The sequence below is a fragment of the Notothenia rossii genome (genome assembly GCF_949606895.1).
Source record: "Notothenia rossii genome assembly, chromosome: 5".
NCBI lineage: Eukaryota > Metazoa > Chordata > Actinopteri > Perciformes > Nototheniidae > Notothenia > Notothenia rossii.
This window is the reverse complement of record NC_136903.1, coordinates 32,521,337-32,549,292: the sequence shown is the minus strand read 5'-3', so window position 1 is coordinate 32,549,292 and position 27,956 is coordinate 32,521,337. Positions and strand designations below refer to the sequence as shown.

Here is a 27,956-nt window from a genome sequence, read left to right as displayed (position 1 = left end):
CAAATAATTAGGCTTGATATCAAACCAGTTCATACACCAAAACCTTGATGAGGTCACTATATATTCTATTTGGCACACTGTAGCTCCCTATAGGGACAGTACAGGAATGCTATGTGACTTTCCATTAGTGCACTCCAATTTCAAAGGCAGATAGGGGTATAAATAGAAACTATTTTTGTTTAGGTCCTCATTTCCGCTGTGGCCCTAAAGTCATTATAAAAGAAGCATCTCAGGAATGTACGTTATTATGTATGTTATGGGACATATCATTGTCTATCCCTGCTATTCAGAGGAAAATGCACATTAGTCAGTGAGTTATATAATTTCTTGGACTTCCGAAGCTTTCATTCACTCATTTTCCTCTCTTTACTGCGCACGAGGCGCGCGGCCGCTCGCTGCTGCTGCGCCGCGGGAGCTAGAAGGAATGTAGTGACGTCAAAAGCAAGCTGTACACACGGGCGCGCGCACGATATGTACCGTCCCACTCTTGTGTTTCTGCGGAGCGGGCGCGCGGACAGAGCTAGAGACTCTTCAATGATTTGAGGCAGGCAGTCATGAGAAAAGTATGACTGCGAACATGGAGTATTATGAAAGGACACGGGAAGGCAGCGCTTTCTTCTTCTACGTTTAAATTCAGCGACACCGAGTGTGAGTGACAGAAATACCCGTTGGCTCGCGGCTACGGGATAATTTGCACAACAATGGTAAGTTGGCACTGAGGTGTTTTCATAACGGCATATCTCGTCCAACAGCGGCGTTATTACTGTGGTGCGTTCAATGTCAGCGAGGTTTGTTTGGAGGTGTTGAGCAGCAGCCAGGAAAAAAACTACATGCGTATGTGCCAACTCTTGACTGCAGTTGAGGCCAAGTAGAGAACAGCTGGCCTTAGCACAAGTGAAGCAGCCCTTAGGCAAGATCATGCAGTGTTGTGAATCTGATAAAAGTGTACAGCCAAGGATATGAGAGCATATTGACACGGTGAGGCCTGAGTCTGTATACTTGGCCCAGTAGAGCTGTGAGAGGGGATTTAAACATGTGGGGAAAAGCCTGCTGTTGTCTTTAATGGAAAGTGATGCTGTCATATAGTGATAAATAATTGATAATAAACTATTGACAGTGATGATGAGGACAATTAGGATAAAGAAAACAGCAGTGAAGTTGACAGTGGTAATTGTATCGATCACCATGGCAATGAAGATGATGATGAACTTGTTACCCTGGGGAAGATCTGGTGATGACATCATCAGGTCTAATGCCACCTTCTGACCCTCTTAGCCAAACTAATGACACACAAACTCTCGTGCACACACACACACACACACACACACACACACACACACACACACACACACACACACACACACACACACACACACACACACACACACACACACACACACACACACACACACACACACACACACACACACACACACACACACACATGCATACATACATTACGGTTTCCTGTTACAGTATTGATTCGGCGTGCCATTTATGCTGGATGGTTGTTATTTGAGAAACACAGGCCTTCAACATTACACACAATAAAATAATGTTTTACCCTATACTGGTGTCATTGTGCTTCAGTATAAGTTACAATCTAGACTTCACTGCTTTATTTAAACCTGGCTTCTCTGCCTTTGTTAAAATATGGTAATTTTCAATCATGCCTAGTACTTGAAGGGATGAGGCTTTTAGCAGCTGCTGACCTCATCCAAGCCCTTTTCCCTTCGGGCAAAGGCCAAAACCTCAACACTGTAATTTTATCTCATTGTGTTGTCTTTTTTCTGTCCTTCTAGGCAACTCCCTACCAGTGAGGAACTTTGCTGCCCTGCCCCACTTCCTCCCTCCGTCCCTGACACCTTGACACAACTATTTCCCGTCTCCTACTTCCTCTTCCTTCTCCCCTTCCTCCTGAATTCCTCCTGTGCTACTCCTCAAATCCCTTCTTGGTTTCAAACATGGACTCCTCTGGACAAGTAACCACCTCAGCTCCTGATGGACATATCGAGCCCAGGAGCAGCCCCGGTCGCTCGGATCTCAGCGGACTCTACTCTCTGGGTCGCACGTTGGGCAGGGGCCACTTTGCTGTGGTCAAACTGGCTCGTCATGTCAACACGAGGCAACTGGTTGCTGTCAAGATGATTGACAAGACAAAACTTGACGTTATGGCAACAAGCCACCTCTTACAGGAAGTGAGGTAAACCATGCTAATTTAAAACTGAATAGGGTGGTGCAGGAATGAGTCATAAAACCCAGAAAGTCCTGAAGCAATGTTTTTTTTATTTAAGTCGTTAGTGGTTAACACTTAAGTTAAGCTTAAGAGATGTTCCCACTTTGTTCTACGTCAGAAAATAAGTCAGTAAATACCCCACTGGTGATTGCCTGAAGCTTCTTTGTTTCATAGAAACAGCAGTTGCTAACAAGTGACCCAATTAGATAGCTAATGTTAGCTTCTTACTTCCGGCAATTCAATTGCATTTACGCTTCTAAAATCATTGAATTGGTAAAATATGTAGAGATTACCGTGCTGAACATAATGTGTAAGTATTATAAACGCGATTTCTTATTTTCCGCAATATTTAGAAATCAAATGGAATTATCAGCTGCACAACTATTAAAAGTTAATATTCCTAGTTTGGATTACGCTGACAACAATCTTACATTTAGCATAATTCTTTTTTAGGTGCATGAGACTAGTGCAGCATCCCAACGTGGTTCGCCTCTACGATGTCATCGACACGCCCAGCACCCTCTTCCTCATCATGGAGCTAGCTGAGGGGGGCGACCTCTACGACTACATCCTCCGCCACGAGGGAGGCGTAGCTGAAGGCAATGCCAAGCGCCATTTTGCCCAGATTGTGCGTGCTGTGGCGTACTGCCACCAGCTGCACGTGGTGCATCGGGATCTGAAGCCAGAGAACGTGGTGTTCTTTCCCCAGCAGGGGGCGGTGAAGCTAACGGACTTTGGGTTCAGCAACTTATTCCAACCAGGGACAATGTTGGCCACTAGCTGTGGGTCGCTAGCGTATTCTGCTCCAGAGATTCTGCTGGGGGAAGAGTATGATGCTCCAGCAGTTGGTGAGTAACAGCAAATGGTTCATTTCTTATTTATTTTTGCAAGTGTTGAAAACTGGTCTAGATCGGTGAATCGTATGGTGGCCGACCCGTGCAAATGTGTTAACGGTCCAAAACGCTTGGATAAGGAAAAAACGCGCTGACCTTTCCAAAACGATGTAAATAGAAGACATGCAAATGAGGAAAACGCTTTACCAACTTGACGAAACATGTGCTTAGTTCTACAAGCGCTGCATAAACAAAACGCTGCAAATAAAAAAAAACACTGCAAGAAGCTCAAAACACAACCTTAACGTGGACACTAAAAAGTGACACACATAGCTGGGACCGGAGCACTTGTTCACTTTCAGTTAGATAGCTAGCTTACAGCAGATCTGCAATAATATCGGAATATATCATGCCAACACATTGTTGAAATAACTTGACAGTGACTGTTGGCCAAATGTATAATCCCCAGCTCTGCGCATCACTTTTAAATGTCCCCTGGTTTCCGTTGTGTTTTGAGTACTTTGAGTAAAAGCTGCTCATGTTTGTCAAGTTGGTGAAGATGTTTCTTCATTTAAATGTGTTTCGGCACATTAGTGTTTTTATATTTGCATCGTTTTCCCAATGGAAGTGTTTTGGGCCATTACAACGCAATTTTACCTTTTGATGAATGATGTACATGACAAAAGGAACAAACTGTAGACATGTAGATGCATGCACAAATGACAAGGGGTCACTCAAAGGCTAAAAAGGCTGAGAACCACTGGCCTAGATAAGCAAGTATGTGCAGGGTTCTAGTTACAAAAACTTATTGCGCTGCTGATGCTATATAACACACTCATGTATATTCAAATCATAGCCAGGGGCCGCAACATCTTACTCATTTGGTTCTGAGATCAGCCGAAGTAGGGATCAAAATCTGTCTGAATGTAAAACCTTAATTAAGGGGAGTAAATCCACTTCAGCTCAACCGATGTAATTCAATTATTTTCCAGCATGAACTGAGCTGCCTTACCTCAATAGTAGCTGTTCTAGAACTTTCGAATAATCCCCAAATCCTCATCTGCACACTAATTTTGGAATTAGGATTTTTTACTAAAACCGTTAAGAACTTGACCTCAGTGTGTGTGCATTTGAGTTCATCACTTTCTATGTGTGTGGTCACTTTAGCCCTGTGTGTCTACTCCTGTGTATTTGTATTGTTTCTCAATCTGTTTGTTGCAGCTCTGTGCACCCTTCCATATTTGAAATGAATGCTTGTTTTTGATCATGCCTGTGTGTATATATGGATCTGTTTTGTTTGTAATTGTGTGTGCATGTCCATAAAGGATTATTGTGTGTATCTGGGTCAGTCTGAGCCAGCCAGCCATGAGCCAAACGGGCACGTTCTGCAGTGGAACCGAACACTGCAGCTCACCACTGGACTCTCACACTGCATAGCAAGCGTTTTGTGAAAAAGACTGAGATAGATAACCGAAAGAGAAAGTACTATTTATCAATGTTTGTCGATAGCAGAAAGGTTGGTGTGCAATGCTGGGATATGTGTGATATCAGAGGTACGGCAGGCCAATTGATAGCAGTCACTATAGGGACAGGAGGTCAATGTGGTCCCATGTCTCCTGGGGGAGGACACACAGCATGCCCATTTCAGGGAGGTTGGCGATTTTATCAGCTAAACTGGATCAGGATGGATTTTGGCAGGGCTTGGATGTTATTTCTTCTAGTGACTACAAAAGCTTCTGCACTGAATACTAATGTATCCCACTGGCAATTAGTGAGATGAGTCTAGCTGCAGAGCTACAGAAGGAAGTGATGTACGATATTTTGTACACCAGTGACATTCAGCAAGGTTTTATTCAAGACCTCCACCAATAAGATTAGGTAAACAAAACAATATCTTGTTATAACTGTAAATTATAAAGCTAGGTAAATTCTATTTAACATCAAGTAACTTGACTTTATGAGTTAGTTTATGTAAGCTAGCTTTGCTTTATGTAATTGGCAAATGATAAATGGACTTGAATTTTAACAGCGCCTTACTAGTCTTCTGAGTACTTTACACTACATGTCAATGCTTTTACACACACACACACACACACACACACACACACGCACACGCACGCGCACGCGCACGCGCACACACAGACACGGCAAAGACTCGTGAAGCAGCGACGGTGAAACAGCTAGACAGAAATATCAAAGCGGCACACAGAGCAGTTTGTGTGTGCGTGAGGAGAGAGAGAGGGGTGTATGAGTCACCCTTCTAAGCTGAGATCACTAAGGACATCTCTGTCTCTGTGCAGCTCATGATTATCACACACATATTCATGAGTGTGTTTGTGTGGTTGCTGGCGTGCATTCTTTAAATTATTATGTAATCATCATATCCACAGGTTGAATCATGTTGAAATAGAACAGAAAAATGCAGACGAGTTAAGGTGAAGCAGAACAAATTGTCTTGGAGGATTTAATAATGACTCACACAAACCGATTCAAATGGACCCCCTTCATGAAAGAGATTTAAAAACGGGAACATAAAAAAGGAACTAACGCAACAGTTAAGTCATGTTAAAGTTGTGGATGCATGTGAGGAGGGTTTCTTTAGTTGCACTCTGCCCAACCCAGACTAAAATAATAAGGGAGCAACACCCATTGTGGGAAAATAAAAGAGAAAACTAAACATTTTGTAAAACTTTGAATAACACCTTCCCTGGTTTTGACATAAAACATTTCACATCTTTGCAAGTAGGAAGTAAAACAAATGCAGTAGAGTAGATCCTTAGTGCTATAGCGTCTTGTTGCAGAGCTCCACGCTTGGGCCTATAGGCACTGGAACTCATTTTAAAATGTCATGTCTTAAGGTGGAAATCACATGTTTATCATGCTTCTTTATCCATAAATAATGTTTACATGCCACTGCGCAGTGTATTTTATCATTTTCAATGTTAATATATTATGTATACCACTAAGCATATATTTTACACGTTACATGTCATTAGCTAAAGCATTTATCCAAACAAACTTACATAACCTTGATACCAAAGACCAGTGGTTCCCAAACTTTTCACCCCCAAAATAAAAGTGCTAGGGACTGGTGCTAGTGATTTGTCAACGGGGGGAGCCTCGCTGCGGGGAAATTCTACAGATGGCCAGTCCGCCCCTGCAAAATGTCTATGCACACGTTATTATTAATAATAATAATAATAAAAAAATGTTTTTAAATTGGATACCATTTATTTAAAAAAATATTATTATCAATTTTTTATTTGTTATCATCTCACGACCCCCACTTTGGGAACCCCTGCCATAGACATCTGGGAGCAATGTTTAGGGTCAAGACATTTGACTTGCTGACTGCAGGGGCTTCTGATCTGTAGATGCTCCTGCACCACGTCGCCCCAAATACATATCTGACATTCATACTGTGAAGCCCATGTCACACGACCAAGGTTATTGATGTTATCAAACTAGCGTTGATGTCGCCAAACAACAACTTCAAAAAGTAATCCGCTAACATTTACGTTGGTTTGGGGGCGGCTGTGGCTCAGGAGGTTGATTGGGTCATTCACTAATTTCAGGATTTGACATTTATGTGTGAGTGCGTTTGTCAATGACCATTATTCCTTGCAGCCCTTCCATCAGGTGTGTGTGTACGTGTGTGTACGTGTGTGTGTGTGTGTGTGTGTGTGTGTGTGTGTGTGTGTGTGTGTGTGTGTGTGTGTGTGTGTGTGTGTGTGTGTGTGTGTGTGTGTGTGTGTGTGTGTGTGTGTGTGTGTGTGTGTGTGTGTGTGTGTGTGTGTGTGTGTGTGTGTGTGTGTGTGTGTGTGTGTGTGTGTGTGTGTGTGTGTGTGTGTGTGTGTGTGTGTGTGTGTGTGTGTGTGTGTGTGTGTGTGTGTGTGTGTGTGTGTGTGGAGATAGTCTCATGATGTGGAGGAGAGACACCAGGGTGAATTATGTATTTGACAAAGATAAACACTGGCTACAGTTACATAACAGCTGCCCTTTACTGTTGCACACGTGTGTTTTTGAGTGCTAATGTAGGGCTTCACGTTAGCTTCACAGGATTTAAGTCTGAGGGATGTGGTGTTGTACATGCTTGCCTGCTGATGATACATGTTTGTGTTTTCCTTATTCTTGGCCAAATGCCCTTTTATGTGATTAAAAAAAGAAGAAAGGAACTCGGTTTATCCTAGACAAAAGAGGCCAAAAATTATATTTTGTATGTATTCGGATGTGCTCTGACTGAAACAATCTAAATATGACAATGTTTGATAAGTTATGACAGAGAAGTGTGTGGCAATAAAGTTTCAGATAAGAGGGGAGGTGAACCGAAGTTAGTTATCTGTGTTCTGAGCAGGAGGAAGTTCTGCATTTGGCAGATACCGAAGCCTCCCAGGGTGTTAGCCCATTTTTTTACTGCAGCTATGAGGTGTAAATAGAATGTGAATTAAGCATATTATAATAGGAAGATTTTCCATTAATGTAGCCTTTCACATTTCTTTTGGTGAATTACAGTGGGGCAAAAAAGTATTTAGTCAGCCACCAATTGTACAAGTTCTCCCACTTAAAAAGATGAGAGGCCTGTCATTTTCATCCTAGGTATACGTCAACTATGAGAGACAAAATGAGAAAGACAAATCCAGAAAATCACATTGTCTGATTTTTAAAGACTTTATTTGCAAATGATGGTGGAAAATAAGTATTTGGTCAATAACAAAAGTTTATCTCAATACTTTGTTATATACCCTTTGTTGGCAATGACAGAGGTCAAACGTTTTCTGTAAGTCTTCACAAGGTTTTCACACACTGTTGCTGGTATTTTGGCCCATTCCTCCATGCAGATCTCCTCTAGAGCAGTGATGTTTTGGGGCTGTCGCTGGGCAACACAGACTTTCAACTCCCTCCAAAGATTTTCTCTAGGCCACTCCAGGACCTTGAAATGCTTCTTACGAAGCTACTCCTTCGTTGCCCGGGCGGTGTGTTTGGGATCATTGTCATGCTGAAAGACCCAGCCACGTTTCATATTCAATGCCCTTGCTGATGGAAGGAGGTTGTCACTCAAAATCTCACGATACATGGCCCCATTCATTCTTTCCTTTACACGGATCAGTCGTCCTGGTCCCTTTGCAGAAAAACAGCCCCAAAGCATGATGTTTCCACCCCCATGTTTCACAGTAGGTATGGTGTTCTTTGGATGCAACTCAGCATTCTTTCTCCCCCAAACACGTCTAGTTGAGTTTTTACCAAAAAGTTCTATTTTGGTTTCATCTGACCATATGACATTCTCCCAATCCTCTTCTGGATCATCTAAATCAGGGGTGCCCACACTTTTTTGGCTGGTGAGCTACTTTTGAAATGACCAGCTAACCGAGGTCTACCAACCAAAAATAAAAACCCAAATTGCAAGGGTTGCTGAATAACACGTTTTATTTTTACATGGGATAACTACAATAGGGCTGCAACAAACGACTAATTTGATTATCGATTAATCTATAGATTAATGAAACGATTAATCGACTATTCGGACTACTACTGTGTGCCTTGCACAATTTCTCAAACGCTCTTATTTAGCCATCAACTTTTAGATTTAGTTTGAGGTTGTTTTAGGCATGTGGAAACTAACAATGAAGACAATAAAGATGAATACTTGATTCAAAAATACATATATTATTAAATTAACTTAACAAATTGTGAACAAAATTAACATTGCTTTTTATTTGAATTAAATAAATAATATTTCACATCAAAAGAAACAACAATGTTTTAACAAATCTTATTAAATAATCTGATGACAGAACTGGAAACAGAATAGCTGAAACTTTAACAAAATAAATAACTCAGTTACCTCTAATCATTAACCCATGTTTGTATAATGTAGTTAACTCCGTGTGTTGCTGCTAGCATACATAACACCTGACGTGGAAACGTTACTCGTGGATGGGGCTACAGAGCTACTCGAAAGACAGTCGAACCCGGTGCATTCCTCCGTCCGAATGTGGTGCACTTTTGCTAAATGTTTAGACAAATTGCTCGTGTTACCGCCCTTACATGCTAAACACTTTTGGTGACGAGCATTGTCCACCTCAAGACGGGTAACATGTAACCACACCTTGGAGCGCTTCTCTCCACCATCTCCTCCGTGTGTTGCTGCATGTAGCAGATGCGTGTGTGTAAACTGCCCCGCCCCCTTGCAAACAGACGGGGGAGAGAGAGATCTCTTCTGGATTGGAAAGATAGAAAATACACCGACCATAGACGCATTTGTTTGTCTTTTTGCATGTTAGAAACGAGTTGGCGACACTAAGACTAAGAGATAATGTTTGTGTAGCAATAATACATGACCTTTCTCTTTCTCAACTCGCTACTCGGAGGGAAGTCGCTGTCATATGCCTTGTGAACACTCCGATAATGCCTCTCCACGTTACCTTTCTTTGGCAGAGCGACGCTTGCTTTACAAATAAGGCAAATAACCTTTGAATGTGACATCACAAAAAAAGATTCTCCCTCCCATTCTGGGTGGAAGTGGTATGTCTTTAGCTTTTTGCTCGTTCCCGCACTCATTTTGTTGTTTGTCTCTCCCGGCACTTGACTGATTTTGTATCGCTTTGCATTCTGTGTTAACAGACTGGAAAGCAATAGGTCGCTTTTTCTGTCAATCAAGTCAACTCCTGAATTAAGTGGCAGGGAGGCCAAAGGAGGAGGGATCAAAACCTGTTTTGTCTATTTTAACGGAGCTGGATTTTTTTAAATTTATGAATGACTCGCGATCTACCAGCATTGCCCCCGCGGTCGACCGGTCGACCGCGGTCGACGTACTGGGCACCGCTGATCTAAATGCTCTCTAGCAAACTTCAGACGGGCCTGGACATGTACTGGCTTAAGCAGGGGGACACGTCTGGCACTGCAGGATTTGAGTCCCTGGCGGCGTAGTGTGTTACTGATGGTAGCCTTTGTTACTTTGGTCCCATCTCTCTGCAGGTCATTGACTAGGTCCCCCCGTGTGGTTCTGGGATTTTTGCTCACCGTTCTTGTGATCATTTTGACCCCACGGGGTGAGATCTTGCGTGGAGCCCCAGATCGAGGGAGATTATCAGTGGTCTTGAATGTCGTTCATTTTCTAATAATTGCTCCCACAGTTGATTTCTTCACACCAAGCTGCTTATCTATTGCAGATTCAGTCTTCCCAGCCTGGTGCAGGTCTACAATTTTGTTTCTGGTGTCCTTTGACAGCTCTTTGGTCTTGGCCATAGTGGAGTTTGGAGTGTGACTGTTTGAGGTTGTGGACAGGTGTCTTTTATACTGATAACGAGTTCAAACAGGTGCCATTAATACAGTTAACAAGTGGAGGACAGAGGAGGCTCTTAAAGAAGAAGTTACAGGTCTGTGAGAGCCAGAAATCTTGTTTGTTTGTAGGTGACCAAATACTTATTTTCCACCATAATTTGCAAATAAATTCTTTAAAAATTGGATTTTCTGGAGAAAAAAAATTCTCATTTTGTCTCTCATAGTTGAGGTATACCTAGGATGAAAATTACAGGCCTCTCTCCTCTTTTTAAGTGGGAGAACTTGCACAATTGGTGGCTGACTAAATGCTTTTTTGCCCCACTGTTTATACTGGCCCTAAAATAATTGCGAATCATTTTGAACACAAATATTCTTTTCTTATTTTAGGACCAATTTATGGCACAATATAATGCATAATATAACATCAAAGTTATAAATCCTTTATGCATCGCACAGCCGGGACATTTATATCATTGCAGCATTAAAGGGGACGGTGCAGATAATAAGATGAAGACTAAAATATTTAACAAGAGGCATTTGTTGATAAAAAAAATCAGATATGTACTAATCCAAGTTGGAGCATTATAGGAGTGAGTGAACATTTAAAAAAACAGTGAACTAGCAGACTGTCATAACATTATTCAATTGTAAAATGATGGCACAGTTGTTCGTCACAACAGTGTTGTTACAGTCTTGGCTATAATGTATACAATAATATGTATGTATGTATGTATATAACAATGGATTTCTAATTCTGCAAATATACAGACATTGACATTTTATTTAGAAAAAATATATAGCCAGGGAATTGTCTAAACTGGGTAACAGGTGCGCTGTGCCCTCTTACTTTTGGCGTGCGCCTTCATACCAAAATGCAGATTTTCCTCATAACATGTTGCCAGAAAACAATGTTTTCGTTTGTCAAAAGCAGTATAATTACTTCAAAAATATGAAAATCGTGTCAAATAGACGGTCAGACAGCATAGACAGCTTTGTTTTTATGGAGCTCCGACGTTGCGTTGTTGTTTACGTCCATGGCGCCATCACGGCCGCCAAGTTCTTGCCAGAATTGATAATAATAATTCATTACATTTTTATTAGAGCGCTATGCTCAAAGCGCTTTACACGACATATTAGACATGTAACAGTTATTACTGTGGACAATACCCACAGATATATCTTATTTACAATATTAGCGCCACAGTATTGCCCTCATACTATATGAGGGCAATACCTAAATGTGACTTATCCTAAATATATAAAAAATAAAACAAAACCTAACAAACCAAACAAAATAAATAGATTTTTTTACAAAGTTATGATTTTGGACTTTTGTGCATTATTTTAAAAGTTCACAGGCTATATTTTGTATTTACTCTTACACTGTAAACCATGATATTGTAAAGCTGTGATATTTTCCCTGATTACTTTTTTGTTTTTATTTGTCACACTTTATAAACTTGAAGAAATGAGCCAAGCAGACAGTGTCAAATCTCTTTTCAATTTTTTGGAATACGACGGTAGAAAAACCTGCTTTCTAAAACATTAAAATGCAGATTTTAGTTGCAGTCAAATTAATTTCAAAGCATGTACAAGAGGTACTAGTAAGTCAGATAAGTCAGACAAAATAATGAAGTCAGAATTTAAATTTGTTTACAGCTCTCTGGTTTGAATTAGTGAACTACAGCAAAAACTTTGATTTAGAATAGTGACTTTCCATTCCTTCTGTGGCCGCCCCCCACAACGCTTAGTCAGCTATTTTCTCTGCCCCAGGTTGGAGGGGCGTGGTTGCTTGTTGCCAAGCTGGGAGCAGTACATGGAAAGCCCCCCCCCCCTCCACAAACATCCCATTTAGATGAAGGAACAGCTAAATAACGTGGGAGTCTTTTCCGACAAAACCTCTTTGTCAGTGTTTTCACATCAACCTGAGGGCTTCTGGACTGTTTACACCAACAAGGACTTGCAAAGCCCGGATCCTGCACACCCCCACTAGACGTGTTGGAAATATAACCAACAACAAATCATCCCTCTTAGAAACACAATCCTATAACAGTCACATGACTTTAGGGGAAATTATACAACAGAAATTATAAATGAGTCCTTTGGAAACAGCAAGGGATTGAGTGTGTGAATGTGCTTCCAATATGTGAAGTGGACAGCAACTGTTTACATTATTGATTCTGACTACATACTTAACACTGCAGCAACCTATAGATATATTTTATTTCACGTTATCTTCTCTTTCATCTTAAAGGGGTCCTATTATACTTATTTTCAGGTTCATATTAGTATTTAGTGCCTCTACTGTGACATGTTTCCATATTTTAATGTTCAAAAGCTCTTTATTGTTCTCATACTGCCTGTGCTGCAGCACCTCTTTTCACCCTCTGTGTGAAACCAGAGCCCAGTCTGCTCTGATTGGTTAGCTGGCTGGCTCTGTTGTGATTGGTCCACCACCTAGATATGTCCCGCCCCTTAGCCCATCACGTGCCATCTGTTGGAGCGCTAGTCAAAAGAAGTGTGTGTTACATAGTGATGTCACTGAAACTCCCTCTGGAGGTTACTTTGCGATGAAAGCCTTTGCAGATCATTAACATGCACAAAAACAGATATATCACACTACAGGACAGGGAAAACCCCAAAAAGCATGATAGGGCTCCTTTAAACTAACAAAATCCATTTTGTAAGGGGGCACTTGACCATCTTTCCCACTGACTTGTCAGCGAGAGTACCACTCAGCCTTTGAAAACCATTTTCTAATGTCTTCTATGTTAATATTTCGGCATTTAACCCACACTTGAGACCACTTTTTTTAATTGCTTTTGTCTCTTGCAAGTCCCTTACTTTTTCATTAAAATAATACAATTTCAAATCAACCACATTGCTCTGATCTTACATGATTATAATAACTGTTTAGAAGTGTGTACAAACATGTGTATTGTATACAATATGTCTTGCTGTAGATTATCCATGAAGCATCTCATCTGATTCCAAGAAAACAAATGTCAACATATACGCTATACTGTCACTAAAAGGTGAGTTATAGCATACGACCACGGTGTAGCTAGCTTATAGCCTAAAGTGAGCTTTTTACTTCTGCCAATTGAATAAACAACCTCAAAAATCATAAAGGTGCTATTCATTTGTGAGTTTGCTGGGCAAAATGTGGAAGTATCATTTGTGTGTGATTGCCCCTGAGACTTTTTTCTACTATAACTCAACAATTAAATGAAATATCCCATTGTCTTTTTGTTGAGATGAGCAGTTGTCCCTGCCGCATAATATTCAGTTAAAGCTGAACACACAATACATGTACATATAATCATTTGCCTCCCAGTTTTCATTATGTCGGTTAGAATATAATCAGAATCAGAATAACAAGATTTGTAAATATAATTAGCTTAACAAATGGCTTAAAATAGGACCTGGGGCCTCATTTATAAAGGGATATACGCTCAAAAAATGGCATACGCCAGTTTCTACGCAATGTTAGCGATTTATAAAATACTAACTTGACGGGAAAATGTGTGGTCCTCCACGCAAACTCTGACCCATGCGTACGCAATAAGCACAAACACGGGAGAGACGGGAAACTGCGACACCGTTGGCAGAAGGAAGAATGGAGAGAAATATGTGGGAATAATACCATGAATAAAATGTTACCTTTCATTTATCATATATGAAGAATTCATTTTCAAACATTGATTAAAGCCAATCTTAAAATGATTTAACAAACGCCTGTTTGCGACTCCTCAGTGCACACAAAAGCATAACTTGGAGAATAAATACGGATATGTTATTTAAAACCACCTCGAATATGTTGTGTTAATGTTATGAAATGTTTTCTCATAAATGATGCGGTAAGCAGGAGGACAGAATTACCTCTAAACTGGCGCCGTTTTGCATTTCTATAGGTTGTAGATACGAGCATGGTTTTATATACTATCACGTTTAATCGTGTTTTATGCCGTTTGCTAAGACTTGATAAGTCGCTCGTAAAACATAGGAGGTATGGAAACTAAGAACACTATGTGGTAAATTGTACAGCTAATATAACACAACACATTAGTTGTATTTCCTTTAACTCTGGGGGGGGGTTGAGATGCACAGGTTGCAGCGGAGACGCTGCGCACAGCTGATCGACAGCTGGGACACCAACCACAAAATACAAAAACATAGGCTAATTCAGATCCACTCCACTCCGGAGGGATTCCCCGATCATTTCTTAGAGTTTCTCATCAAGGGGGTGTCTCCTGTCCCCGGTACAAACACACTGCCTGAGGAAGGCTATGTGTATTTATTTTGTCATTAACCTTTTTCGGAACACTTATTTATTTATTTTGGTGACGACCCGACCTCCATGCTGCTACTCTGTTTCAAACTGCATCCACCAAACAATATGATTTACCTCGACCTCCCCAAAATAACCAAAATCTGACACGGTGTGAGATGTATTTTTTAGCTGTTCTGTCGTCATTTCCTGCGATCTTCTTCATAAAGTCTGTCAAAATGAATGAATGAATGAATGGGCGTTTCTTTGACTATTTATAGGCAAAGCTGCACCGCATTTCGAGTCGATTGTGATTTATAAAGGGAAACCGGCGTAGAAAGTGCCGTGCGCACTTTCCTCGCCGGTACGCAATGTTTGGTGAATCGGAAAATATCTGTACCTATCTTTTGGATTTCTACTACGTAAGCAACCTTCCCACGTGAATCCTACGCATGGCGTTATAAATGAGGCCCCAGTTCATTTCATACAGTGTCTTTATTGGTGACTGATGACCTGAATGATGACACAATTGCATTTGTTGCAATGAAATCTGGGCAAAAAAGAGCTGAATTTTTCTCTCTGAACTTAGATGTCCCTTTGGAACGGGGCTGACTTTGTTGACCCTTTATGACGTCTTGCATTGCGCACTTCAACAGGGCATCCGTTAAAAAAGGCCACATCCAGGGTCGTCCGCTCCTTTTGCAGTACTCTGTGCACAAGCTCTGGGATCTCTGTGTGTGTGTGTGTGTGTGTGTGTGTGTGTGTGTGTGTGTGTGTGTGTGTGTGTGTGTGTGTGTGTGTGTGTGTGTGTGTGTGTGTGTGTGTGTGTGTGTGTGTGTGTGTGTGTGTGTGTGTGTGTGTGTGTGTGTGTGTGTGTGTGTGTGTGTGGGTGGGGGTGGGGGGGTGTGTGTGTGTGTGTGTGTTGCCATGAGTGTGTCTGTCAGAAGGCCACTAATGCACGGTGAGAATGTGTGATATTCCCCAGTGAGCAGAGAAAAGTACTCTCCCAGCACTCAGTGTCTCCTCCCTGTTGCATAACACTTCACTGGACTGAAATGAGCGTGCCCGTGGGCCTGCACGCGAGTTCACATTGTACGGTGAGGACTGAGGGCCGTTGTTCCGACCATTGTGGGGATAATTTAGGACAATAGCGTAATGTTTTTTACACATGGGACTGGTACGTGTGAGTTAGATATGGATCTGAATGAACCAGTGTTTTGAAAACTCATTGTTTTCTGAAAGAGAAGAGGTTTCAATCCCTATTCACCTCATTTGCTTTTTAATTAAAATAGTCAGATCATCTGGCATTTCTTCCTGATAGGACTGTATTGCTCCTAATTTATCTCACTAAATCGATGCAATGCAATATTATATATGTCAAAAGTTGCACATTGCACAATCTCGTGTTATTTATTAATAGTCTGAACTAATTGGGTGGTTGATTGCACAAAAGTGAACATTCCTATCTTATCTTATGTTCTGTACATACATATTCTCAGAGATGATGCTGTTAGTAAGCTAGACATCAGGAAAGACAAAAGATAATATGTTATTATTGACTCACACTGTTTCCATGCTGGTGTCTTTGTGAGGCTGTAATGAGGGTCAGTGGGGCCTTGAGATAAATGCTAACTTCAGCATGCTAACACGCTCACAAGTGCTAAAATGGTGATGTGTAGCAGGTATAATGTTTACTTCACTATCTCAGTGTAGTGGACATTTCCCATGGTACAATGACATTGAGGCTGAGGGGTTGATCTGTGCTGCAGGTATTTGGTCAGCAAAGTATTGGTGACCTGATAAGGAAAACTTGAAAAGTCACCAAAGTCATAAGGATGTCCTCTGGAGATCACGAATGATGAGAACATTTCATATCAATCTATCGATGAAAACATTGGCATCCACAGAGCTACTGCACCAACGTTGCGTTTGTTCATTATGATTAATTTAACATCATAAGTACATAATACATACATGTGTACGCAGCACTTTGTAGAAACTGTAAAGAACTGCAGCCAGGATAGAAAACAAAATGTGTGAAGAAAACTTAACATTTTTAGATTGACACATAAAGTGAAAATGTAGGGACTATACAGCCAATTTTAAAAGGATTAATGTGCTACTGTGTTTAAATCCCTTTTATATATACTGGTCCTTGTAGTAACAATGACAAAACTGATGAAAGATTGAGATAGTAAAACTGTGGGAAAAAGACCAAGGTCTAAAAGAACTGATAAGAACTGTGATTTAAGCAGAGGTGGTGTTTATTAGATATGGGAACTAGCTTTATTCGTCGAGTTACATTAGGGTTATCGGACAAGTCGAACTTCCTGTGTGCGGTGTTCTTTTCCCCAGTGTTTTGGGAGAAACACCAGAAGAGACAGAAAAAAAGAGGGAACGCTATTCTTAGAATAGCTCAACACCACAACAAGCCTTTTGTTTGTTATGGCCTTCAGCCCTCTGCTCCCTTTCCCTTGCATTTGTGTGCGTTTCCCTGAACCGGCCGCCACCGCATTCTGAGTTTGCATGGACCTCGTCTCAATGCATCTGCATGAGAACGAGAGAGGGAGGGGGAGAGGAGGAGGAGGAGGAGGAGGAAGGAAAGGGAGGAGACGGGAAAATAACACAGTGTCAGCACTGTCGGGCAACACGGGAAGTGTGTGTGTGTGTGTGTGTGTGTGTGTGTGTGTGTGTGTGTGTGTGTGTGTGTGTGTGTGTGTGTGTGTGTGTGTGTGTGTGTGTGTGTGTGTGTGTGTGTGTGTGTGTGTGTGTGTGTGTGTGTGTGTGTGTGTGTGTGTGTGTGTGTGTGTGTGTGTGTGTGTGTGTGTGTGTGTGTGTGTGTGTGTGTGTGTGTGTGTGTGTGTGTGTGTGTGTGTGTGTGTGTGTGTGTGTGTGTGTGTGTGTTTGAGTCATGGGTCCAGAACACCAAGCCCATCCGTCTGCAGCTTAGGCCCCTTCCTTTAGACACATAAAACATCCAGCAGCTCTTATATTTTTTCACTTATCTGAGGATTAACATAATATAGCACTTGGCAGGAACACTGCTCTGATGCTCACCTCTGACCTCTCTAGGATATGGAGGAGGCGAGAGGAAATGTAGTTGTGCAGAAATGAGTCCTTAAACCCAGAAGTGAGTTAGCATTTTAGCACTTCCAGTTCCCTCCTCTCAAAGGTTTTTTTTGACGTGGTGTTGGTGTTAGGTGCCTGAAAAAAGATCTGTGGTTTACACAAGCTTAAGAGATTTAAACATTTTGTTCTAGGTCATAAACTATGTCAATAAATACCCCACTGGTGTATGTCCGAAGCTTCTGCGTGTCATAAAACAGCGGTTGCTAACAAGTAACTCAAAAAGTATAGTAAATGTCATCACGCAAAATATTAGCCACCTTTAGCTTAGCGGTGGTGATAGGCTTACGTTAACTTTACCTCTGACAATTGCATTATGTCATAAAAGTCGTGTAAATATATGTGTAAGTACCATAACAGGCGTTTGACACAGACCTTTTTTTTGCAATATTCCAAAATCTAATGGGAAAATCCCATTTATTGTTGTCGAGGGAGCCCTTTCCAATGCTAACTCCTGGGTCAGCCTACAAACATACGTCATCACTGCACCACTATATTATCAATAAATACTGCTTTTTTTATACTGTGATCTAGAGTTGATCCTTTTATGTATATTTGTAGGACAAAATCGGTTCAATGCAGTCAAAAATAACTTTAAGGGGGTTTCAAGTCAATTTCAAAAGGGAGGTTTATTTTTAAATATCTCTTATGAGTCCCCTGGAAATCTTATTATAATCTGATAGCAGTAGGCTTTTTAGAGTCTGACATGACTTGCTATTTATGGCGGATTTGTGTGCTTTTCTGTGTGTTCCAGATATCTGGTCTCTCGGGGTGATCCTGTACATGTTGGTGTGTGGAGTCCCTCCTTTCCAGGAAACCAACGACAGCGAGACTCTGGTCATGATTCTGGACTGCCGCTACCGCTTCCCCAAACACGTTTCAGACGACTGCAGAGAGTGAGTACTGATAAATGACACCAGGATCAGAACATGGCAACGCTTGATAAGATTAAGCTCTGATCACAGCTTCAGAACAAACTGATTATGTGTAAAAAAAAAAGAAAAGATGATATTATTTTTATGGGTTTATTTCCTTCTGCGTGAATTGATTCTTTATACAAAGGCTTATTCTGCTCCCAGAGATTTTGCTGCTGTTCCACAGCCTGTCTAAAAGCTGCTGACCGTGAAATTATCTAATTAGTGTGCGTTTCACTGGATAATGCTAGTGTCCTAGTTATATCAGACACTTCTTCACCCTGCTGCCAATTCAGCTCCAGCTAAAACACTGAACACTTTGTTTTGTGGCTTTAAACAGTGTTAGAGTGTTTTCTAATGAAATAGTTCGAACATCTGTCTCCTTAAGACCATATTCCAGTCCGGTAAGATGCATAAAGACTCTTGCTTCACATTTACTCGTGGGTTTTCTCACTTCACTTTCACTCCTAACACCTCCCACCAAACAAACACTCTGTCCTCAGCTTACAGATAAACATAGAATACAGTTGGAGAGTGAATGATGAAAAAATGTGTTGGAGCCAATAGAGGCGAGAGTGTAACATAGTGATGTCATTATGTTACGCAAGTAAACAAAGGAGTCCAATGAAGGCATTTCAGGCAGAGGGGGGGGAGTGTGCGGGAGAGAAACTCCCTCTGGAGGGAACACAGGGATTTTAGACTTTGCAGACCATTTACATAACTGATATAACACACCGGGAAAGGGAAAACCCTAAAAGCAAAATAGGGCCTCTTCAAAAAGTAATCTTAGAATGTATTACAAATCCTTGAATTTAATGCACAAAGTCCTTCATATTTGTTGAATTCTGATGTTAGTCATAAAATGTGTTTCGACATAAGTTCCTGTTCTTGTTTCTGTTCAGTCAGCATCATCTGACCTATAGCAAGCACTGTGACTAATGTAGTTATGAATTAATCATATTAAAAAGGCTAATGCCTCCCTCTTTACTGAGGCTAATCCGGTTGCATTCATTTAATGAATAATCATGAGGACTTATTGTTATTGAGAATTTCTCAGAATAATTGATCATTCTTGAAGGTGTAACCTTATCAAATCACATCATGTGGTATTAATAAAGGTCTTTAAAACAATCTAGCATTAAACCTAGGGAGCAGGGCAGACATCCATAGTTAAGTATCAATGTAATGATGCAGCAGGGAATTTCCACATAAACAAATTAAATAATCATACTAACAAGTATTGTGTGTGAGTGTGTAATATCCAAAACACACTGTAAATCAGTGTGCCATTTATTTATTTTTTGCTTAATAGACTACCCAGTACGAATACTTTATCAAAGTTGTTAAATGCGCCTAAAGCAGGAGCTACAGTTATTTTCACTGCGTTCATTTGACTGAGTCGAAAGTGGGAGATTGGAGGCGGGGCTTAAGGAAAACTCATGTGCACACTCTTTATACATTCATGCTATAGAGTAGTGCAGTGATGACGTATCTTTGTAGGCCAACCCGGATGTAAGCTGCGCACGGGTTCCATTGACAAAAAGCAATGAGATTTCTCCATAGGATTTTGGAAAATAGCTCGAAATTAGATCTGTGGAAAACAAACCTGTTTGATAAATGCATGTTTTGTTCAGCCGGATAATATCCACATGTCTACCCTACTTTTATAATTTTCTAATCATAAATCTAATCGCCAGAAGAAAAATGCTAACGTTATGCTAAGGGTTTCCGCTAGGATGTTTTTCTCTCGCCGGTCAAATGTCCGGACAAAATTTATTTTACCAGACAAATTTGAAACTTACCGGTCATGTTTCAATAATAATAATAAGAATTGTGTAGCAGAGTTTCCATTAGCAGGTAATTAACGGACTAGGACCTGATATGCTGATGTTAAAAACTCAGTTAATGGGAGTCATTTTTATATTGCTTCAGTTTAAAATCGTAACAGATCGAAAAATTCAGATTCATTTTTCAATAAATGATTCCACAAACAAGAAACAACACAATTATTACATTCAAAGAAACTACTTGTAGTAGATAAAGTACATTCTTCAAAAGTTTACATTAACTTTAAATAATAACACGGGAGAAACGGATCCTCTCTTTTCCTCCCTCCCTCCCTCTCTCTCCTGACAGCCCGTCAGTTTCTCATGCAGCGCGCTAAACAGTGGGCGGGGCTTGAGGTGATCATGCAGCAGCTGATCCGATCTCTCTCTCGCGTCCGGTTACACTTCACTCGCGTTTATGTCCATATCGATCAGATCCAGCTCTCCTGATCGGCCTTTATAGAGAGCACAGATCAAACTATTAAGAGTGAATATCGGCCAATAATTATCGGCGGCCAATCGATCGGAGCATCGGACATTTTGACCCGCAGGTTTAGAATTTACCGGTTTTTGTTACATTTTACCAGCTAAAAACGGTAATTACCGGCTAACGGAAACCCTGGTTATGCTATAAACAAACTACTGAAGGGTCGCACCACTTCAACGTCACTCCAACTTAAGATGAATATTCAAACATACAGATTCTAAATGGTACAAGTTGAAGCGTTTGTTTTAACAGTTTGCAGGAGGCAGGTACTTGCTTTCAAGCAGAACAGGGCAAACAAACTTAGCGGGAGTGTTTACGTGTTCAGAGTAATGACGTACAACGTCCTCCACAACTTCTATAGTCCTATTCAGCCACTTGGTAACAACCATCGTTTTTCAGACACGTCAACTCTTCAAAAGTCACCAGTGGGGTCACTGCTGATGTATTTAATGTCGTAGAACATAACGTGATCCGTCTCTTAAGTTTGTGTAAACCACAGACCTTATTTCGAGCTGATTTAAAAAAACATGTTCAAAAAACCGTTGACTCTGAGATGAGAGAACCGGAAGCGGTAAAATGCTAACTCACTTCCGGGTTTTAAGACTCGTTCCTGCACCACTCTATTAACTGTTATTATAACAGGGCTCGTCGTTTATCCCTATTCCTGCTGAAAAACAAACACACTGAGCCAAAAACATGAATTCACACTGATTTCCTGTTCTCTAGAAGGCCACAAAAATCCCCTAATAAAGTGGTGTGTTCGATAAAACACATCCTGGAACGTCTGAACCAGCACTTGTCATATGACTCCAGTGTTTCCCCTAGGTTTACTGCCTTGGCAGGGTGCTACTCGGGTACCCAAATTCAGCCCTTCAGAAACAGAGCGGAGGGAGAATGTGAATACGCAAGGCAGTGGACACTGAAACATGCACATTGGATAAATAACATAGGCGTTTAGTTTATTTAATAAAATAGCACATGTTCAATGTGAAACATGACCGTAGATAGATTACTTCAGTTGCAATTTGGTGCTGTATATATATATATTAATTTTTTTAAATAGAAAAAAAACAAAAAAAAACACCTTGAATTTCAGGCAGGGCGCAGGGCTCCGTTGGCAGGGCGCAGCGCCCCGCCAAGACAATGGTAGGGGAAACACTGGACTCAGTCACATGATGCTGTTTAAATATTGAGAAGGAGCAGAATAGAACAGAACAACCTTCTGGACTTTAATACAGTGCTCAAGCTATTTTAGTAAGATGTGGGGAGATGACCTAGATCAGATATAATCAGGTTATTGTCTGTGTCAAATGCAAGCTTTTCATATCTCTGTGAAACAATAACGCTCTGTGTGTTTCAGCCTGATCTCGAGGATGCTGCAGAAGGCCCCGTCTCTGCGTGCCTCGCTGCAGGAGATCCAGGCTCATCCCTGGCTGCAGGGGCTGGATGACGCCCTACTGAGCCCAGAGGCCCCGCCACACTGGCTCTCAGGGGCCCTCTCTCCAGGCTCTCCCCGCTCAGGAGCACCTGAGTGTGGGGATCTACTTGCTGCAAGACCCCCACCTCAACCTCAGACCTTCCCTGGCCACTGGCAACCCAGCCTCAGCTTCACCCTCAGACCTCCTCCCGCTGAAGAGCCACCAGTCCCTAAGAACATCCCTGCACTACAGCAGATATGTGAGGAGGAGGAGGAGGAGGAGGAGGAGGAGGAGGAGGAGGAGGAGGAGGAGGAGGAGGAAGAGGAGGAAGAGGAGGAGGGGAGTTTGGCAAAAGAGGGTGAAGGTTTAGAATCTTTGCAAGAAGCAGAGGCAGAAAAAGACGTTGAGGAGATACTTAAAGGTTCAGATGACCAAAAAGAAGGATTAGGAAGCTTAATGGAGAGAGTGGAGGAGGAAGAGGTGGAAAATATGGAGATAGAGGAGGAAGACAGTGGGTGTGTGATTTCAGACCAGCCTGTCGGACATGGAGACAGGCCTCTCAGGCCGACCCCTGCCCTCCCACCGTCCTCTCTGCCTGGTTTGGTGGTACCGTGCTGTCGGGGGCAGCCGGAGTCCCCGAGCCTGGAGGAAGGAAACGACAAGGAGACAGAACCCAACAACAACAAGGCTCCTCCTCTCCTCCCTGATCCCTCTGATCCCTCTGATCCTTCCATCCCCGCCTCCTCTCCAAGACTCATCCTGAGTGACAAGGAGGCGCAGAAACAGGAGAGAACAGAGGAGGGAGGGAGAGAGGACCTCTTAACGGACAGATCTCCACCCCGGGAAGAGGCTGCTCCGAGGGTGGAGCAGGGGAAACGACACAGCCTGAAGCTGCGTGAGAGACTCTTCCAGTTCCCCCTGTGTGAGAAAGCTCTGGCCTTCAACATACCCACACAGAACAAGCCCAAGATCCTGCCGCTGGCTCAGTACAACTGCTGCCATGTGCTGTAAGTGAACCCACTGACTGGGGACATGCAGGCTGCTTAGCAGAGGGCAGGTGGCGGGACACTTTGTGAAGAGCCAAATGGGACGTGTACAGCTAACCCACAATCACCCCCTTCTAGCATTGTGCTCATGTAATTAACATTGTGCTGAGCTAGAGGTGGTGTACTGCGCTGTAGTCAGACTTAGTAGAACCTCATGCTACTGTTACCGGAGATTTATAATGTGTCCAATCTGTAGCTTAGAAGCAATACTGGACCTACAAGAAGAAGAGGTAGGCTACGTTCACACTGCAAGCTTTAGTGCTCAATTCTGGGAATGTTTTGGTTTGGCTGTTTCCCGTTATAGTTTTAGAAGTGACCATTATTGTGTGAACTGGTCCTGAACTGACCCGCATGCACAAAATAAGAATTAAAAAGAAGTCACACACAGATAACTTTCAGAAGCATGGTGGCATGTGTTTACAGAGGAAGCAGGTGATGACTTTCACTGTCCCTCCACTGTATACACAATGTCAAATTAGACAGAAAAGTCACATGAATTCAGATTGAACTGTTCCAAAAAGAAATATCAGACCTGCATCTGCCCAAATCAGAATTAAAGAGGCCCTATTATCTTTTGTTTTTTTTTCCCTTTCCTGTAGTGTGTTCTATAGGTTTGTGTGCAAATAAATGGTCTGCAAAGGCTAAAATCCCAAAGTGAGTTTCTCTCCCACACTCAAACCATCAGCCCCCCCCCCCCACCCCCCGCCTGAAACACCTCCATTGGACTCCTTTGTTTACTGCCGCAAAGTAGTGATATCAACACGTTACACTCGCGCTTCCATTGGCTAGATCTCCAACACGTTGTACAGTACGTGATAGGCTAAGGGGCAGGGACGTCACTAAGGGGTTGACAAATCACAACAGAGCTGGCCAGCTAACCAATCAGAGCAGACTGGGTTCTGGTTTCAGACAGAGGGTGTAAAGAGGTGCTGCAGCACAAACAGTATGAGAAAAAGAAAGAGCTTTTTGAACATTAAAGCATGGAGACATGTCCCAGTGGAGACACACATAAATATATATACCTGAAAAGGAGCATAATAGGGCCCCTTTAACAAGGTCTGGTTTCATGTGATTTGTGTTGTTTACACCGTTATGAAAAACCCCCAGATCTGAGTCAAATATGTGCTAAAAAGCTTTTGGCCTGCATTCTGAACGTAGCCATAGCAACTGCAACCATTTTTATTGAATAAGCTATAGTCTGTTTTGTTTGTTTAAAAGGTGCCTACATGGATGGAATGAGTTTCATACTGTACATTTTGACTGCAAAAAGCTCTTAAACTCAGAATGGTCTCGCGCTCCATGATTTCATATTTTCTAATATATGAATTAGAATAAAGTTTGAACCAGCTTCTGCTACAGAGTAGCTCTCCTTTCCTTACCCCTTTGCACAACCCGCTGCTCTCAGTGGTTTAAAAGCTCTTTATATAAGCTCTTTTAAGAAAGACTGTTATGATATGATGTGATATATGACATGTAATATATGCCTAAGACTGAGATGATGATGATGATGATGATGATATGATGTTAAAACCTGAAGTTATCCAATATAATAACTTGTCCTAACATACTGTATTATACTATTGATAGGATCATTGATTGGGATGCAGGTCTTCCATTTATTTTTATTAATGCTGAACATTTAAACAATCCTAACAGTTTTATTTTATTTTGGATGTGCAGATATGAGATTTGAGTTTTTTTTTTTTACACCGTGACAAAGGTATTTACTATCTGAAGAGAAATGTGACTTTGTGCATGTGCTTACTGTTATTTATCACACTATACCTCCATGTGTCTTGTATCTGGCAGGACATGCTCTCGTGTAACTGTAAGTAAACCCACTGAATGATGAATTGCACACACTGCTGTCGCTGGTAGCTTTCTAGAAGCATCTTTGGACTGATGGATGGAGTTCATTTACACCCAATGATGTGATATGTTATAGTGTAGCCTCTGTATGGTATTGTTTGACCATATAAATCTTGTGTGTGTTCCTATATTTTCTCATTACACACTGTATTTTTCCTCTTTCGAAGCTGAGACGAGAATTTTGTAAAGTTAAAGAAGGCCAAAGCTGTACAATAACAGAGTGTTTTCCTGTCAGTCACTGCCGCTTCACAGGGACAACAAATTGGATTTGATCTTGGGACCTTTGAACAAACGCTCCCCCTCTTTATAAGGAACTGATGCGTGTGAAGCCTGATTATCACTCGTATTTCCTCAGCTGTAGAAGGGTCAAATATGTGCAGGAGAGGGATGAAATCCTGTTATTTGTTCCTGTGTGATTGCAGCCTGTCTCTCCTCAGTGTGTCTACTGACCTGCATTGAAGCTAGGACCACGACTCCATGGAGCCATGAACTTATTTTTCTGTATTTATTTATTAAAAAGGATTAAATCAACAGGATGGATGTGTGTCCTGATTTCATAGAGTGTGGACACTGATATTGTTTCTCCCACACACACACACTAAAAATGTAATAATGTCTTTACAACAAGGCTGGACCCAGCTCGGCCCCAGCCCCAGCTGCCCCTATAAACCCCACAAAGCCCAATATCAACTAAAACGATAGGTAATAGGATACTTCTACAAACCACAGAGGGAGATAAACAAAGGGATCAATATGGTGCCACAGTTAGTGTGTTGCCTAGTTGGCTCTGTTCCTCCGCTCACAGCACCTCAGGCATTCTGTTCTGATGCATGAGGATAAGCCACATGCCCATGTGAGAACTAACTAAAGCAATTACTGAATTACAAACACAGAAACACGACTGTATGATTCGGCCACTGGTGGAAGAAGCATTCGGATTATTCAGTAAATGTGCAAAAATAAAATGCATTCAAAGTCTTACATTTGTAAAAGCATAGCATTTGATCAGCTAAATGTATTGTATCCTTATTTATTACACAGCAGAATGTATGTTGTGTTTTTGGATTATCTTTAGAAATTCAATAATGTAACATTTTTTATGATGAGGTGGAACTAATCCTAATCTATGTACCGTTTGGATCCAAAACTGTTTTAGTGCCCGTTACACATTTCGTTTTTATTTCTTAACAATTGAAGTACAGGGCTGCCACTAATGATTAATTTCATTATTCATTCATCTGTTTGAAATGTTTAATGCTTAACACTTTTTCTTAAATTCAAAGATGATGCTTTAACGTGCAGTAGTCCAAAACCCACAAATATTAGGCTTATTATCACACCAATGAAAAGGGAATGCTTGGAATGTTTACTTAATTTAAATAGTTAATTGTCAAAATAAACCTACACTGAACAAAAATATAAATGCAACACTTTTGTTTTTGCTCCCATTTTCATGAGATGAACTCAAAGATCTAAAACATTTTCTATTTACACACAATAACCATTTCTCTCAAATATTGTTCACAAATCTGAAAAAATCTGTGATAGTGAGCACTTCTCCTTTGCTGAGATAATTCATCCCACCTCACAGGTGTGGCATATCAAGACGCTGATTAGACAGCATGATTAATGCACAGGTGTGCCTTAGGCTGGCCACAATAAAAGGCCACTCTGAAACGTTCAGTTTTGCTTTATTGGGGGGGTCTGGGGGAGTCCGAAAACCCTAGGGTTAAACCCTAACCCTAACCCTAACATGTCACCCATTGAGCATGTTTGGGATGGTCTGGATCGGCGTATACGACAGCGTGTTTCAGTTCATGCCAATATCCAGCAACTTCGCACAGCCATTGAAGAGGAGTGGACCAACATTCCACAGGCCACAATCAACAACCTGATCAACTCTATGCGAAGGAGATGTGTTGCACTGCGTGAGGCAAATGGTGGTCACACCAGATACTGACTGGTTTTTGGACCCCCCCAGACCCTAAGGCTGTGTGAAGTTGCTGGATATTGGCAGGAACTGGAACACGCTGTCGTATACCTCGATCCAGAGCATCCCAAACATGCTCAATGGGTGACATGTTAGGGTTAGGGTTTAACCCTAGGGTTTTCGGACCCCCCCAATAAAGCAAAACTGCACGTTTCAGAGTGGCCTTTTATTGTGGCCAGTCTAAGGCACACCTGTGCAATAATCATGTTGTCTAATCAGCATCTTTATATGCCACACCTGTGAGGTGGGATGGATTATCTCGGCAAAGGAGAAGTGCTCACTCTCACAGATTTTTTCAGATTTGTGAACAATATTTGAGAGAAATGGTTATTTTGTGTACATAGAAAATGTTTTAGATCTTTGAGTTCATCATGAAAAATGGGAGCAAAAACAAAAGTGTTGCTTTTATATTTTTGTTCAGTGTAGATTAAATGTTACTGATTACTAGATGAATGTTCCATTTCTGTTGATAAACTAAGTGAATAATGCTCTAATCCCTTTAGCTCTAGAAAATAAACAAGTAACTGCAGCTCTGTAATAAGTAAAGTGGTGCTGAGAGACGGTTGGGAAGGTGGATTACTTTCACCGACTATCCTTTTATAAACACTAGACAGCAGACAACAGTTAACTTATTAACAAACACTGTCAAGTCTGTCTCTA

The 27,956-nt window shown here is 41.4% G+C and overlaps 1 protein-coding gene across 1 annotated transcript; it reads left to right on the top strand.

Annotated features, from left to right (window-relative positions):
• The first annotated feature begins 494 nt into the window (after positions 1 to 494).
• Positions 495 to 25,837, top strand: snrkb (SNF related kinase b). Its single transcript, XM_079680468.1, has 6 exons — positions 495 to 704; positions 1,803 to 2,203; positions 2,690 to 3,084; positions 18,501 to 18,642; positions 22,334 to 22,670; positions 22,713 to 25,837. The coding sequence occupies exons 2-6, from the start codon at positions 1,965 to 1,967 to the stop codon at positions 23,400 to 23,402; spliced, it is 1,803 nt and encodes a 600-aa protein (XP_079536594.1). The 5' UTR covers positions 495 to 704; positions 1,803 to 1,964; the 3' UTR covers positions 23,403 to 25,837.
• Positions 25,838 to 27,956: the final 2,119 nt, after the last annotated feature.